General features: G+C 37.8%; 1 protein-coding gene across 1 annotated transcript in view; it reads left to right on the top strand.

Moving 5' to 3' along the window:
- The first annotated feature begins 8223 nt into the window (after positions 1-8223).
- ICA1L (islet cell autoantigen 1 like) overlaps positions 8224-16106 on the top strand; it is a 36447-nt gene continuing 28564 nt past the window's right edge. The window contains exons 1-3 of the mRNA XM_040228774.1: positions 8224-8413; positions 11225-11297; positions 15474-15597. Of these exons, the coding sequence (XP_040084708.1) occupies positions 8252-8413; positions 11225-11297; positions 15474-15597 (359 nt within the window). The 5' untranslated portion in view covers positions 8224-8251. The remainder of the gene's footprint in view (positions 8414-11224; positions 11298-15473; positions 15598-16106) is intronic.

A 16106-nucleotide genomic window follows, 5' to 3' on the forward strand; every position in this document is an offset into this window, starting at 1 on the left:
TCCTTAATTGCATCAAACAGTGATGTTGTATTTAGTTAAGCCTTCACAGATCATTTTTCTCCAGGGGATATCAGTGCTTCAGCTTGCATATTACCATCGGTCTGTTTTGCTTGTTTCTTAGTGATTACACAGTAATGGAATAAGTAAGGTGAGTACAGAACTACCTCTAAAGACTGATTTGTTTTATTCTAATATTTGTATTCCATATCCAGGAGATAGCTGCAGATACAGAGTTAAATATTATATAGTGCAAAAATGAATAAAGTGTTCTACATGGTGACTGTGTTCAAGTGAAAAATACTGTACACTTTCTAGAAATAAAGGAGATTTTAGACTTCCCCAGCAGTCCCATGGTTAGGACTCTGTGTGTCCACTGTGTGAGGCACAGGTTTGATCCCTGATCAGGCAGGTAATATCCTGCATGCTCTGTGGTGAAGCCAGAAAAAGAAAAATAAAGGAGATTTCTAGTTTAGATGGCATAGTAAGTTTTGCATCAAACTCATAGTAATTATAAAAAATAAAACAAACTCCAGAAAGTTTATCTTGGCTAGATAATAAGATAAACATGGACTAGAAACAAAATAGGACAGAGAAGTGAGTGGACTGAAACAAATGGTGTGAGCTCCCAATATAAAATTAGGTCCTTGTTTCTGGGAATTCAGTTTCTGTAGCTTGGTAGAAATTAAAAGTGTTTCACCTGCAATGGTCCTTCAATAACCTGAATAAACCAAAGGTATTTCAGATAGCACTCTATCAGTTCAGTCAGTTCAGTTCAGTGGCTCAGTCATGTCCGACTCTTTGTGACCCCATGAATCGCAGCACGCCAGGCCTCGTTGTCCATCACCAACTCCCAGAATTCACTCAGACGCACATCCCATCGAGTTAGTGATGCCATCCAGCCATCTCCTCCTCTGTCGTCCCCTTCTCCTCCTGCCCCCAATCCCTCCCAACATCAGAGTCTTTTCCAATGAGTCAACTCTTCTCATGAGGTGGCCAAAGTGCTGCAGTTTCAGCTTTAGCATCATTCCTTCCAAAGAACACCCAGGACTGATCTCCTTTAGAATGGACTGGTTGGATCTCCTTGCAGTCCAAGGGACTCTCAAGAGTCTTCTCCAACACCACAGTATCAGGGGCCCTAAAATATCAGTAGAAGACACTGTGGAAGTAGAAACCCTGAAAGTTAAGTGGAGACAACTAAGGATTATAGGTCTAGTGATCTATAATCACTAGATAAGGATGATTAACCAGAGAGAGGAAGAAAGAAAAAAGTAAAGATTATATATTCACAATAAGCTTGTAGAATTCAGCCAATAAAATCAATATTTGGAATGTGAATTTACTCCAGGTAAACAGTCTAAGAATTCTATATATTTAGAGTGCTAAAGAGAAAAATTATGTAATGATGTTATTAAAAAGCATACAAAATTAGAATATTAAAAAAAGTCAATTAGAAATCTTGGACATTAAAAAAGAAAAAGTCACTGGATTTAAAAACAAAAAAAAAACCTCAGTAGGTGGAATGAACTCTAGCCTGGACAGAACTGAAAAGAGAATTTATAAATTGGAAGGTTGTATTAAAGAACTTGTCCAAAATATAGGACAGAAAAACAGATATAAAAATGAAACATTTTTATCCAAAACATAGGACATATCAAGAATAACACCCAATAGAAGATTCAGATAAAAAGAAGAAATTATGGCTGAAAAGGAATATTTGAAAGGAGTGCAGCTTAGAACTTTCTTGCGTGAAAGGTTAAGATATGAACCTCCTCCATAATGGAAAAAAATTCTACATAAATGCATCTTAGACAACCTCAGGACATCACAGATTAAAACACTTTTTCAAAGAGCAAAAGGAGGGAAAGTAGGAGCCCAGACCCACTGACTACAGTAGATGAGCTGAGGTGTAGGCATTCTGTCTTCAAAGACTTCAGGAACACTGAGGAATGTTAATATAGTGGAAGCAACGAAAGAGACGGATACGCAGCAACATACATAGCACTTAAAGGACCAAGTGAAAAAGACCCCGAAAAGTCAGAAATGAAATCTGCAGCACAATATCATTTGTGTAGATTAGCATATGTATATCACATTTTCTAAGAATGCATTAAAAAAATGCATTCAAATAAAAAGGCACACATCAAACACATTAGAATGATTGTGAGGGGAGATAGATATGAGGAAGGGGTTAAAAAAGGAAAGTACAAGTAAGTGAAGAAACAAAAGAATGAGTCTTGTATGGATCGATAATGATAGCTTTGAAAAAGAAAGGAAAGTTGTTGCCAATCTTATATTTTTATAAACAATTATACTGTCATTTATGAATGAAAGCAAAATAGAGATTCATAGGTACCAAGACAGAGAATTTCTCCCCACAGGATTCACTAAAAGAACTTTTAAAGTATTGTCCTATATAAGAGGAAAGAAGGAAAGTATAGGATAAAAGAAATAATCTTCCTCCACTTCCCATGTGGGGAAGCCTGCCATAAACCGAATTACCTGACTGGTTGGTGAATTTGTTTAGTACTGATGCTCGGTTAGGAGGACCAGTTACCTCACACTAAACTATATTCACAAACTTTGCTATATATATATATATATATTGGCCTCCAGATACTATACTACATTATTTGTTTCTTACTAGTTTAGACTAATTCAGGGAAAAGGTATACCATTTTTTGGGTCCCCTCAAAGATCCCACAATTTCATGTAATGATGAGAACATCAGGAAATAAAAATGTGGAATTGAGTAAAGTAAAATATACAGATAGAGCTTTGTGAGACTAGGAGATGTGCTACTTATAAAAGCATCTATAGACAAAAAATACTTAGGAATAAATTAAAAGCAATAAACTTATACTTAAAAAAAACTTCAGAACACTGCTGAGAGAAATCAAAGAAGACCTAAATAAATGGAGATACATACTATATTCATGAGTTGAAAGACTCAAAAATTATTAAGGTGCCAGTCCTTCACAAATTGATCAGCAGATTCAGTGCCATCCCAATCTACATCTTAGAATTCTACATCTCAACAGTAAAAAACACAAAGGCTACCCGATTTAAACATGGGCAGAAGACTTAAAACAGTGGAGCATTTACAGAAGGCCAGTTGGCACATGAAAAAGTATTCACTGCCGTCAGTCATCAGAAAAAGACACATTAAAGCCGTAAGGAAATACCAGTACACAACTGGAATGGATAAAACTAAGAAGTCTGCCAACATTAAGTGTTACTGAGATTGTGGAACAATTGTAACTCTCACACGTTGCTAACGGGAATGTAAAATGACAGTTTTTTATAAAGTGTACACCAATCCTTTGACAGAAAAATCCATTTATAGGTTTTTATCGAAGGGAAGTGAAACATTTGCCCATGAAAAGACTTGTTTAGGCATGTTCATAGCAGATTTATTTACAATTAATTCCAAGTTGAAAGTTAAAATATGGTGTTAATATTCATACAATGGATTACTATTCAGTGATAAGAAAGAAGGAAGTAGGAAAGGGAAACTAAGGTGAAAAAAAAAGCAAAACATTACATATGGTAGGTTAGGCATTCGCTGGAAAAGGATACAAGGGAAATTTCTGGGGTGCTGGAAATGTTCTATAGCATAATACCTATTTGTCAAAAGTATATAGCTGAAAATTATACATTTCAATGTATGGAAATATTACCAAAAGGAATCATATAATGGTGATGAAGATGATTATGGAGTCAGGTGGTAGGGAAGACATATAAATGACCAAAAACGACAGAATGATGACTGAGCCACCATTTCACTGTTGTCCATGTATGTTAAACTGTATAAAACTTTTGAAGAAATTAAGAAAAAAGACAAGTCTTATGTTTACTCAGACAATTCCAGTCATCTCTTTACTGGAAGATGCAAATTACTGTTGTAATTTCCCTTTAGAATTTGTTAGCAGCAGCATTTCTAAAAGTCCCCAGCCATGAATTGTCTCAGTTCTTTATCTGATAATGTCTTTATGTTGATTTCATTTTTAAAGGATAGTTTCAATAGAGAATTATGAGTTAATAGTTTTTCTTTCTTTCAGCACCTTAAATTTATCCTTCCATTACAGTCTGGGCTTTGTTCTTTTCCTTGAGAACTTGCATCTCATTTATGCATTTGTTCCCCTGTATGTAATACACCATTTTTCTCTGCTTCAAGATAGGTTTTTCTCTTTGGATTTAAGCAGTTTATCTAGGCTGTGCCTATTTGTGGTTTTCATTGTGTTAATCTAACTCAACCTGCCCCCCAGTGGCAAGCAGATTTAGCAGTACCCTCCATCAAAAACGGCTTCCCTGGTGGCTCAGATGGTAAAGAATCTGTCTGTAGTGCAGGAGACTCAGGATTGATCCCTGGGTCAGAAGATCCCCTGGAGAAGGAAATGGCTACCCACTTCAGTATTCTTACGTGGAAAATTCCATGTACAGAGGAACCTGACGGGCTACAGTCAGGGTTGCAGAGTCAGACTTGGCTGAGCAACTAACACTTCATTTCTATCAAAAAACAACAGATGTGCAGATCTCACCTTTCTCAGATTTACCCACCCAGCCACTGCGTTCCCTTTGCCGGGAAATGTGTGCTCTCTGCAGGCAGGATAGATTTCAAACAGGAAAGGGAGGACTAAGTTTATCACTCTGAAATCCAATCAGATAGGGCTTCCCTTATAACTAAGTGGGTAAAGAATCTGCCTGCAATGCAGGAGACCTGGGTTTGATCCTTGGGTCAGGAAGATCCTCTGGAGAAGGAAATGGCAACTCACTCCATTTTGCTTGAAGAATCCCATGGACAAAGGAACCTGGCAAGCTGCAGTCCATCGTGTTGGAAGAGTCGGACATGACTTGGCGACTAAACCACCACCAATCAGATAAGTTACTCTTTGTCTCCTATGAAGAAACTAGTAAGGGAATGGAGACAGGCCTGGGATATACTTTTTTTTTTCAGGCGTATACTTTCGAGCTACATTAGCATGTGGGTTGGGGTAGGGAAGAGATGTTCTCTTCTGATACTGTGAAGACTTGTACTCTTCACTGATTTTGCCGAAGCCTGCATCCCTCATGGCTCATTTCAGTTCAATTCAGTTGCTCAGTCGTGTCCTACTCTTTGCGACCCCATGAACCACAGCACACCAGGCCTCCCTGTCCATCACCAACTCCCGGAGTCTATCCAAACCCATATCCATTGAGTCGGTGATGCCATCCAACCATCTCATCCTCTGTTGTCCCCTTCTCCTCCTGCCCTTAATCTTTCCCAGCATCAGGGTCTTTTCAAATAAGTCAGCTCTTCACATCAGGTGGCCAAAGTATTGGAGTTTCAGCTTCGAAATCAGTCCTACCAATGAATGCAGGACTGATCTCCTTTAGGATGGACTGGTTGGATCTCCTTGCAGTCCCAAGAGACTCTCAAGAGTCTTCTCCAACACCACAGTTCAAAAGCATCAATTCTTTGGCACTCAGCTTTCTTTATAGTCCAACTCTCACATCCATACATGACCACTGGAAAAACCATAGCCTTGACTAGACAGAGCTTTGTTAGCAAAGTAATGTCTCTGCTTTTTAATATGCTGTCTAGGTTGGTCATAACTGTCCTTCCAAGGAGTAAGCGTCTTTTACATTCATGGCTGCAGTCACCATCTGCAGTGATTTTGGAGCCCAGAAAAATAAAGTCAGCCACTGTTTCCGCATCCGTTTGCCAAGAAGTTATGGGACCGGATGTCATGATCTTCGTTTTCTGAATGTTGAGCTTTAAGCCAACTTTTTCACTCTCCACTTTCACTTTCATCAAGAGGTTTTTTAGTTCCTCTTCACTTTCTGCCATGAGGGTGGTGTCATCTGCATATCTGAGGTTATTGATATTTCTCCCGGCAATCTTGATTCCAGCTTGTGCTTCTTTCAGCCCAGCGTTTCTCATGATGTACTCTGCATAGAAGTTAAATAAGCAGGGTAACAATATACAGCCTTGACGCACTCCTTTTCCTATTTGGAACCAGTCTGTTGTTCCATGTCCAGTTCTAACTGTTCCTTCCTGACCTGCATACAGGTTTCTCAACAGGCAGGTCCAGTGGTCTGGTATTCCCATCTCTTTCAGAATTTTCCAAAGTTTATTGTGATCCACACAGTCAAAAGCTTTGGCATAGTCAGTAAAGCAGAAATAGATGTTTTTCTGGAACTCTCTTGCTTTTTCCATGATCCAGCAGATGTTGGCAGTTTGATCTCTGGTTCCTCTGCCTTTTCTAAAACCAGCTTGAACATCTGGAACTTCACAGTTCACATATTGCTGAAGCCTGGCTTGGAGGGTTTTGAGCATTACTTTACTAGTGTGTGAAATGAGTACACTTATGCAGTAGTTTGAGCATTCTTTGGCATTGCCTTTCTTAACTCAGTGGTAAAGAATTCGCTTGCCAACGCAGGAGACTCAGGTTCAATCCCTGGGTTGGGAAGATCCCCGGGAAAGAAAATGGCAACCCACTCCAGTATTCTTGCCTCGGAAATCTCATGGACAGAGGAGCCTGGCAGGCTACAGTCCATGGGGTGGGTTGCAAAGGGTCAGATACAGCTTAGCAACTAAACAGCAAGAACAGAGCATCAGTGTAGTTGAAGAGACCAGCAGTTTGTCATATAACTGGACTGACCCTCATGCTGATGGGATGGGAAAACTAATTGAAAAACCATCAAGAGCAACTAAAGACAGGCAGAAATTGAAGAGGGGAAATGAGCTGCAAGTTTTCCCTCAAGACTATGTGTCAGACAGTATAATGCTTACATCAAGTCCATTACCCCTCTGTGCTGCTTTCTATCCCAAATCATGTCCAGCCAAGGTACCAACATAGCACACGAGAGGTTGTGCAGTTAAATGATGACTCATCTCTATGTCCAGAAATCCAGTAGGATACACGAAGGAGAATATCCAGCAAGTATCTGGAAGAGTGGCCACCTGTGGACTTTATATTTTTGTTTTTGTTCCATATAATGCTTTTTATGTAAACCTACTTTGTCTGATATTAATGCAGCCATCCCTGCTTTCATTGTCTTTGCACTATATGTACCTGGAATGTCTTAACTAATACTTCTATCATCTTATTTTAGGTGGATCCCGAATAGCATGTAGTTGGATATAGTATTTTGGGTTTTTTTATGATTTGAAATTAAAGAATCTGTTATTTAAGAGGAAACTTGCATTTATTATACTAAATAGTATAATTGTTCTTATTCTGTGATCTTCATTTGCACTATTTATGCTGCCTTGCTCCTGTTGTTTCAATCTTCTTTTGCTTTTGCTAGTTTTTCTTTTGCCTTGTTTTGCTCCTAGTAATTTATAAATTAGACACCCTATTTTTATTTGATTAGTAATTACTTCAAAATAAAAAGAAAGGAAACTTCTGTTTCTTTCCCAACATTAAGAATACATTAGTCATCTGCTGATTCCCCTCGAAATGAGTCACACACTTTAGTACCTCCTTGTTTAGTACCCTCCTTTGTTCCTACCTCCCACCATTGATTGGAATAATTTGGGCTTTTAAAACTCTTATTATTTCTTTTTTTTTTTTTTTTTACATTTCATTAAGGAACACTTCACATTTGCATTTCCTAAATGTAGCCATGTTAGCCTTGTTAAGCACAATTACTTAGACATTAATTTTTAAGTTTACAAATGGTTACAGTTTTCACCTCTGTTTCTTTTACAACATCTGTCCCTTATACTTAAGATCTTTTTTTTTTAATTTATTGGATGCTAAAATATTCCTTTAGTGACTTTTAAAGAAGACTATATATCTGAATCTTTGCATAGCTGAGGATATACAATAAATGTGTTTTCTTCTGAAATAGCAGTTAATCCATAGGAAGTTTTCCTGAGGAAATAATAGCAGTATGCAGAGATGTGTATATAAGTTCATTTGTCAGTATTTTTACAAAAACAAAAATTAGAAACTAAAAAGTGTCTGCAAGTAGACACTTGGTTGAACAAAAAATTATTTCCAGTCATTATTGGAAAATCATAACAGTTGATCATTTTGTTACCTAATTATTATGTCATTAATCTCTCTCCTGTTATTTATGCAAGTTATAATTAAAATATAAATTGAGACTATACAAAGTAAACATTAGCATGTTTATCTGTTAACATTAATACTCTATTTAGTATCTGTTTCAGTTTTTCAACTAAATACTGGCTAAATAGATACTTATTATTGAAAATATGTTTAAAGAAATTTAATTTTAGTCTGTTTTTTCTAGTCACTCCATGGACTTTTTTGGGCAGCACAGACCAGAAGATAACCAGTCAGTTGTCAGTAGAATGCAGAAGAAATACTGGAAAACCAAACAGGTCTTCATCAAAGCAACCGGAAAGAAGGAGGATGAGCATGTGGTGGCATCTGATGCTGAACTGGATGCTAAACTCGAGGTAAGTTCTTATAAGGATTCCACGTATTGCATATAACTTGTTATTATTTGGGACTACTAGGGGGACTATGACAAGCTTTCACACTGAAGAGCTGACCTGGATACATGTAGAATTTGATGATAGAATAGTTGTATCCATTTGTTGATCAGATCTTCTGGATAAGCAAGCCATAGCTGTCACAAATTGTGCACTGGCAGAGCTGGAGTTCATATTAGGTAAATCATGAACTAGATTATTTCTCTGGCACTAGTGTAATACTTTCTGTGCTATGTAAGTGAATTAAGTATGTTCCTAACTGGGACCATATGCTCATTGTGTATCGTGTCATTGGTATTTTGTACTACTTTTATCTGAAGTCTGTACCTCACTGACATAGTGATAATTATAGATTAACTGAAATCAAATAGTGAGTATTTTACAAGTTGAAGTTTTTTTAAGGATGGAGTTAATTGAAGTATGCCATAATGTACTTTTGGCTGTTTTTTATTTTAAATAAAAGGAATAATTACCATGAAACAATTTTAAACCTATATGTAATCTTATAGTTTTAAGTAATCAAGCTAATTAGAAGAAAGGTCTCATGTATATTAATGAAGTCTGAATTTTTTAATGCACATTTGCTAATTCCATGTGTATATCCTAATTGAGGTAACCTTTTGCAAACATTTCTAGCCAGATGCTCTGTTATGCCTGAAATATAATGATTTGTTGGGATTCTTAAAAATATAGGTCTAATAAATATAGGTCTAATAAAATAGGTCTTAATTTACTAAGTAATTTTTCCTATAAAAATAAACTTTTACCACTGCCATAACAAATATGAAAATAAAAATTATTTCTATTTAACCAGATTTTACTATTTGTGTTTAAAAGTATTCTTCTTAGGATTAAGTGACAAATTGTGGGGAAAAAATGAAGGGACTTTATTATAAGTAGTATGTTTTAGCACTAAGGGAACTCTTCATTGTCCATCCATGTATTCCCACAGCAGTTTTTTGTGTGCTGTTTCACATTGATAGGTAATCTGTGGGTGACATTTTATATTCAGTGTTATTTTTGTCCATTAGAGAATTATTTGGAATCAGCCAAGAACTTTCCCCCACAATTGTATTATCTTTTTTAAGAATGAGAAATATTTTCAAGTATACATATGCATCAAGTATGTACTTAGATTATCATGTTGTACACTTTAAATATATTACAATTTTATACCTCACTAAAACAGAAAAATATTTTTGTTGTAAAAATGAAAAGCAATAGTATATATATCTTTCAAGGATCCATGGGCAGGAAATCAACCATAATTGCTTCATCATAGTGTTAATAGAACTATTATTTTTGTATTCTTTTCTAATCTCCTTCCACATGGACTTACAGCAGCTTTGGCTTCCCTGGTAGCTCAGGTGGTAAAGAATCTTCCCATGATGCAGGAGACCCAGGTTTGATCCCTGGGTTGGGAAGATCCCCTAGGGAAGGAAATGGCAACCCTACTCCAGTATTCTTGCCTGGAGAATTCCATGGTCAGAGGAGCCTGGTGGCTACAGTCTGTTGGGGTGCAAAGAGTCGGACACAACTGAGCGAGTTAACACACACACAAATACATATACCAAGTGCAATTCCAACAAACTTATGTGGAAAATTGATGGTCGCTCCTGCATTTAGAATTTAGTATCTGTTATCAGTCTTCCTCTGGCCTGATCAAACGTCAAAAGAAAAGCAAAACTACTATAGAGATGGGCTTCCCTGGCGGCTCAGTCGGTAAGGAACCCACGTGCAGTGCGGGAGACCCCTGCACTGTTTGATTCCTGGGTCGGGAAGATGCCCTGGAGAAGGCATAGGCCACCCACTCCAGGATTCTTGGGCTCCCCTGCTGGCTCAGCTGGTAGCAAGTCCACCTGCACTGGGGGAGACCTGGGTTCAAACCCTGGGTTGGGAAGATCCCCTGAAGAAGGGAAAGGCTACATCCTCCAGTATTTGGGCCTGGAAAATTCCCTGGACTACATAGTCCATGGGGTCACAAAGAGTCAGACACGACTGAGCTACTTTCACTTTCACTTTCTCTGGTGGCCCAGTCAGTAAAGAATCCGCCTACAATGGGAAAGACCTGGGTACGATCCCTGTTTTGGGAAGATCCCCTGGAGGAGGGCATGGCAACCCACTCCAGTATTCTAGCCTGGAGAATCCATGCACAGAGGAGCCTGGCGGGCTGTAGTCCATGGGGTCACAAAGAGCTGGACACGACTGAGCAACTAAGTTTAAAATGGGCGTCTATTAGATGTTTTATTTTTTTGTTAGCTATTGGCAGCTGTCGTAATGAAGGGATTAATATTCATGGAAAATTCTAAACAAAAATAATCTGAAAGTAATTTATTTTTGTTGTTATAACAACATTATTTAATTTTTATGGTAAATCTGTTGACCTATTTTTCTTAGACCAATATTGGAAAAAAGCCAGATTCTAAGTTAATTAATATTTTCTAAAACTATCTATACTCTTTTCATCTGTGGTAGACAGTATTTAATGTACATTTTTAAACTGCTGTTTAGATAATTTGGAGCTGAGGGGAGGACAAACTCCACAGTCACAAATTTTTTTTAGCTTCCATGTATTTATCATCATTTTTTCCAACTCTAATGGGAGAAAGCTAAATGTGATTTCTGCATCTGAAATAAAACCAAAACTGAAGTATATCACAGTCAAGGAAAATAGACAATACCTATAAGAAAATGTTTTGCTTTTGAAGTGTTTTTTTATATTTTGTATTTGTTTATGGTTCTTTAAATTGTCCTAATAAAATTTATATTTCAAAGGTTTTTCACTCCATTCAAGAGACATGTACTGAACTTCTGAAGACAGTTGAGAAATATCAGCTAAGACTCAATGGTATGAAATCATAGATATCTATCCACCAACAATTCCTGCTTAAAATAAATATTCATTTGCATTTTTTGAAGATGAAAGATTTAATGTAAAAACAGTAATTTATTGAACTATTTGGGGATCATTTCTTATGACAAAAATGAATATTTACAGTGATCTACCCTGAAATCCCCCAGCATGCTCAGTTCATCAAATCCTCTGACACAGATTGATTTTGCTGAGTTGTTTTCCTTCCCAGAGTCTTAAGTGGATTTTTTCTCATCATTTAAAAGCTCTCTTTCTCAACCCCTACTTGCTCTAGCAGTTCCCCTTCATTCCCCTGCTCCTTTCACAGGAAATTTTGACGTAATTCTCTTTGCACACAGCCTCTATTCCTTCTCCTTCTCTTCTGCTCACCCCAGTCAAGTTTTCATCCCCATCACTCCACCAAATCACTCTTGTCATAGTCGTGAAGAACTTAATCCTGGGACCAATTCTCAGTTGTCGTCACATTATTTAACACAGTTGATTATTCCCTTCTCCTTGAGACACTCTACTCTCTTCACTTGGCTTCCAGGTACCAGCATTCCTGGATTTCTTCCTAACAGTGTTCCTTCTCAGTATCCTGTGACTGCTGGAATCTCCTCTCTTCTTCACCTCTTCTGGTTAGAACACAATCTTTGAATCTCTCCTCCTGCCTTATATGGGATTCCCTGGTGGCTCAGATGGTAAAGCGTCTGCCTGCAGTGCAGGAGACCCAGGTTCAATCCCTGGGTTTGGAAGATCCCCTGGAGAAGGAAATGGCAACCCACTCCAGTACTCTTGTCTGGAAAATTCCATGGGCTGAGGAGCCTGGTAGGCTACAGTCCGTGGGATCACAAAGAGTCAGACATGACTGAGTGACTTCAGTTTCCTGCCTTATTTATAGCTCCCTACTGGGCGTGGCCACCTCTCTGATCCTGGTTTCTTCCCTGGTCTCTTCTCCTAAAACTCTGTCCTTCTGAGCCATTAATCTCCTCTACAGTAGTTTATCTGCATACCTAATCCTCTTTAGGTATTTGGTCAAGTGTCATCTTATTAGTGAGTCCTTCTCTGACTCCCGTATCTGAAATGAAATATACCCCTCTTTCTCATCAATCTCTGTCTACTTAACAATAGCACTTAACAGTATTCAATGTTCTGTATATTTTATCTATTGTTTTTCTTACCACCACTAGAATATTCTCTCCTTCAGGATAGAAATTTGTGTGTTTATTTCTGTATCTCCTAGCCTCGAAACATTGTCTAGCATATAGTCCATATGCAGTGCGTTTTTGCTCAATGAATGATTTCTTTGTGCGGCAATGTAAATTAGTCTCAAAAGTTGATAATCAAAGTTCATATATTGTCCCATTAAGGCAAGAAATCCATTATAGTGTAGTAATTTTTTTAGTGCCTGCCATATGTAAAACTATGTATTTTTCCCCAGGAAACAGTTGGAGAAACAACTTTCTGTAATAAAATAAGAGACAAAGAATAGTATGTAATTGAATTCAGGATTGTGATGCAGACATGCCTCTGAATTCTCTTGGAGTAAAAAATAACTGTATAAGAGAGATTGGTAAAGGTAGCTACTTAGATGGGAATGGAAGTAAAACTCAAAGGGTTTGGGGACTAAAGTTGAAGGGTGAGAACAGTCTGCATGACAGAAGAGTTTGTAATGGAGAATAATAGGGTGATATACGAGCAAAGGAAGGTTCTAGTCGGATTGCTAAGGACCTTGAATATTTTACCAAGCAGTAAAATGGACCAAGGGAGTCACTGAATCAAGCAGTCATTGGACCAAGGGAGTTCTGTGATGGAAATGTGAGGAAACACTGGCCGGTTTGTGCGTCCTGCATTCCGTCCTGGAATCACCAGATCATTTAGCATGCCGGTGGAGCATTTCAGGGAAGCCTGAAGACAGGGAAGCCTGGTGTGCTAAAGTCCATGCGGTCACAAAGAGTCAGACACGACTGAGTGACTGAACAACAATAAAAAGAAAGGATATGATAAAATCTATGTATGCACATCTCTTTATCCTGTAATGTCCCAGTTCAGTTCAGCCGCTCAGTCGTGTCCAACTCTTTGCAACCTCATGGACTATAGCACGCCAGGCTTCCCTGTCCTTCAGCATCTCCCATAGCTTGCTCAAACTCATGTGCATTGAGTTGGTGATGCCATCCAACCATTTCATCCTTTGTCGTCCCCTTCTCCTCCTGCCCCCAATCCCTCCCAGCATCAGGGTCTTTTCTAATGAGTCAGCTCTTCGCGTCAGGTGGCCAAAGTACTGGAGCTTCAGCATCAGTCTTTCTAGTGAATATTCAGAACTGATTTCCTTTACAATTGACTGGTTTGATCTTGCAGTCCAAGGCACTCTCAAGAATCTTCTCTAACACTACAGTCAGAAGCATCAATCCTTTGGTGTTCAGCCTTCTTTATGGTCCAACTCTCACCTCCATATATGACCACTGGAAAAACCATAGCTGTGACTAGACAGATCTTTGTTGGCAAAGTAATGTCTCTGCTTTTTAATATGCTGTCTAGGTTTGTCATAGTTTTCTCTTTAAGATTGTATATAACTGTGTGATTTCTTGAAGACTATTTGGTTAATAGATCTTCTGTTGAGACTAACATCAGACAATTGCATAGATTCTTCCAGCACTATAAACCTTTATGAGAATCTCTTGACTGGGGAAGGACACATAGGAGTAGGGTCTTGGTGGGTTTTGGCATCAGGTCTCAACACCAAATCAGCACAGACTCAGCTTCATCTCCTTCCCTTTCTGCACTGATAAGGATGAGGCTGAGTTACGGTTAATGTTCAGTTGATATTTGATGAGGAGGTGGTCCATGTTTTGTGAGGCTTTTCTGGATCATCATGTACAAATTAATATTTTTTTTCTAGTAGTTTTCATTGAGGTATATTTTATGAATTTTGTAAAGTTCTGATTCAGAGGAAACGTGTAACCGTTACATCTTTGAAGTAATCGGAATATTAACAAGAATCCTCAGATCCAATCCACTCTTGATCAGGCAAACTGTTCATAAAACAGCACATGTTTTTTTTCAGACGAGACTAGATGTATAGACGCCCTCTCCCAAACACCACCATGCCCTCCCAGGGACTTCCTTGTAGGCACTACTGGTGGGAGGACTAGTGAGGGGGCAGCTAGCAAGAGAGAAGCCCAAGTTCCCCTGCTGCTTCAGAGGGATGCAAGGGCCTTCCCTTTCAGTTTTTAGCTTCAGTTTTTCCATCAGTAAACTAGAGCGGAACGAGGCGTGACACTTGTTATGTTTTTCACTTTAAGCTCACAGTTTGAACACTTTATGGGCTCCCCTCACTTGTTGGTCTTATTGTGATGAAAAGTCATCTTCCGCTGGATCAATACTTCTAAAACTTTGTGGTGAAGGGTCATCGTTTTACTTTCAATCTGTTGTAAGCTGACACTTTTGAAAATACAATAAAAAATTTTTAGAAAAACAAAATTAAAGAAGACATGCACAAATATAAGCATACTTTTTGGTGATTAGAGTCAATAGATATCAGATAGTCAAACAGGTAAAAGTTTCTTAATGGGATCTTAGTGTGAGTATTTGTCACAAGCTGGTAGCAAATGGTCCACAGACCAGACCATTGGACTAGCCTGGCACTGGTCCACGGACCACACTTTGAGTAGTATTGCACTATGTGACAACTTTTAGGGTTTTAGCAACAAAATTGTGGACAATTGTGAATCTGTAATACTGAGCATAGACGATGAAGCCAGGATGGGAGACAAGAATAAGTTTAAATAGGAAACCACATACTTTATAAGTGCTAATGATCCTAATATGCATCTCTGCACATTTGAAAATGTGTCATCTGTGGTTTTATCATTTTGGAATTTTTTTTTTTCATTAAAGATCAGTCTCTCCCAAAGTGAGATCTATGGAGTCACTGATCAGAACCATCTGGAATTCTTGTTAGAAAAAAAAAAAAAGGCAGATCCTCAGACTTGTAAAATCAAAGTCTCTGGAAACAGAGCCCAGGAATTTACATTTTAAAAACAAGTCTCTCTCCTCCTGCCCCTAATTGTTAAGAATAGAGAATTATTGCTGTGAGAATGTTAGTTGTATATGTGTGTGTTTTAAACAAATGATGAAATGAAACAATGAACTATACTGTAATTTTTCCCCTAGTTATATCGGAGGAAGAAAACGAACTAGGGCTCTTTTTAAAGTTCCAAGCAGAACGGGATACAACGCAGGCTGGCAAAATGATGGATGCCACTGGCAAGGCACTCTGTTCTTCAGCCAAGCAAAGGTTTATCATGGTTTTGCATCATCTTTAACTTTATAGTCAGTATGACAGTTTTGACGTATGTAGCTAAATTTGAATATTTCAAGGTTTCTCTTGATTCCAGTGGAAGGTTAAAAGAGAATAATTGTATATTGCAGTATATAACTGTTTTGATGCCTAACTCTTATTTTGTACTTAAATCATTACTTAAAATTTTATATTCATGCTTAATTCCTGGAAATAGACTTTAGGCCTGTATTTAAGTTTCTTAAGTGGTTTAGTGAAATAGAGGCACACAATGGCTAAAATTTAAGTATGTGTATATATATTTTTTTCACTTTTTGGATACTGTACCATCTATGACTACATTGGAACATGTCTTTTTAAGCAGAGGAAATATTTTCTTCTTAATTATATACTTTACATTTATTATTTTATAACTTTTTAGCGTAAAGATACTTGTTACAAAGACTCTCCTGCAATTACTAAATTCAGCCAACATATTTCCTTTTTCTAGAGAAAAATAAAAACAG

The sequence above is a fragment of the Oryx dammah genome, unplaced genomic scaffold (genome assembly GCF_014754425.2).
Source record: "Oryx dammah isolate SB20612 unplaced genomic scaffold, SCBI_Odam_1.1 HiC_scaffold_27, whole genome shotgun sequence".
NCBI lineage: Eukaryota > Metazoa > Chordata > Mammalia > Artiodactyla > Bovidae > Oryx > Oryx dammah.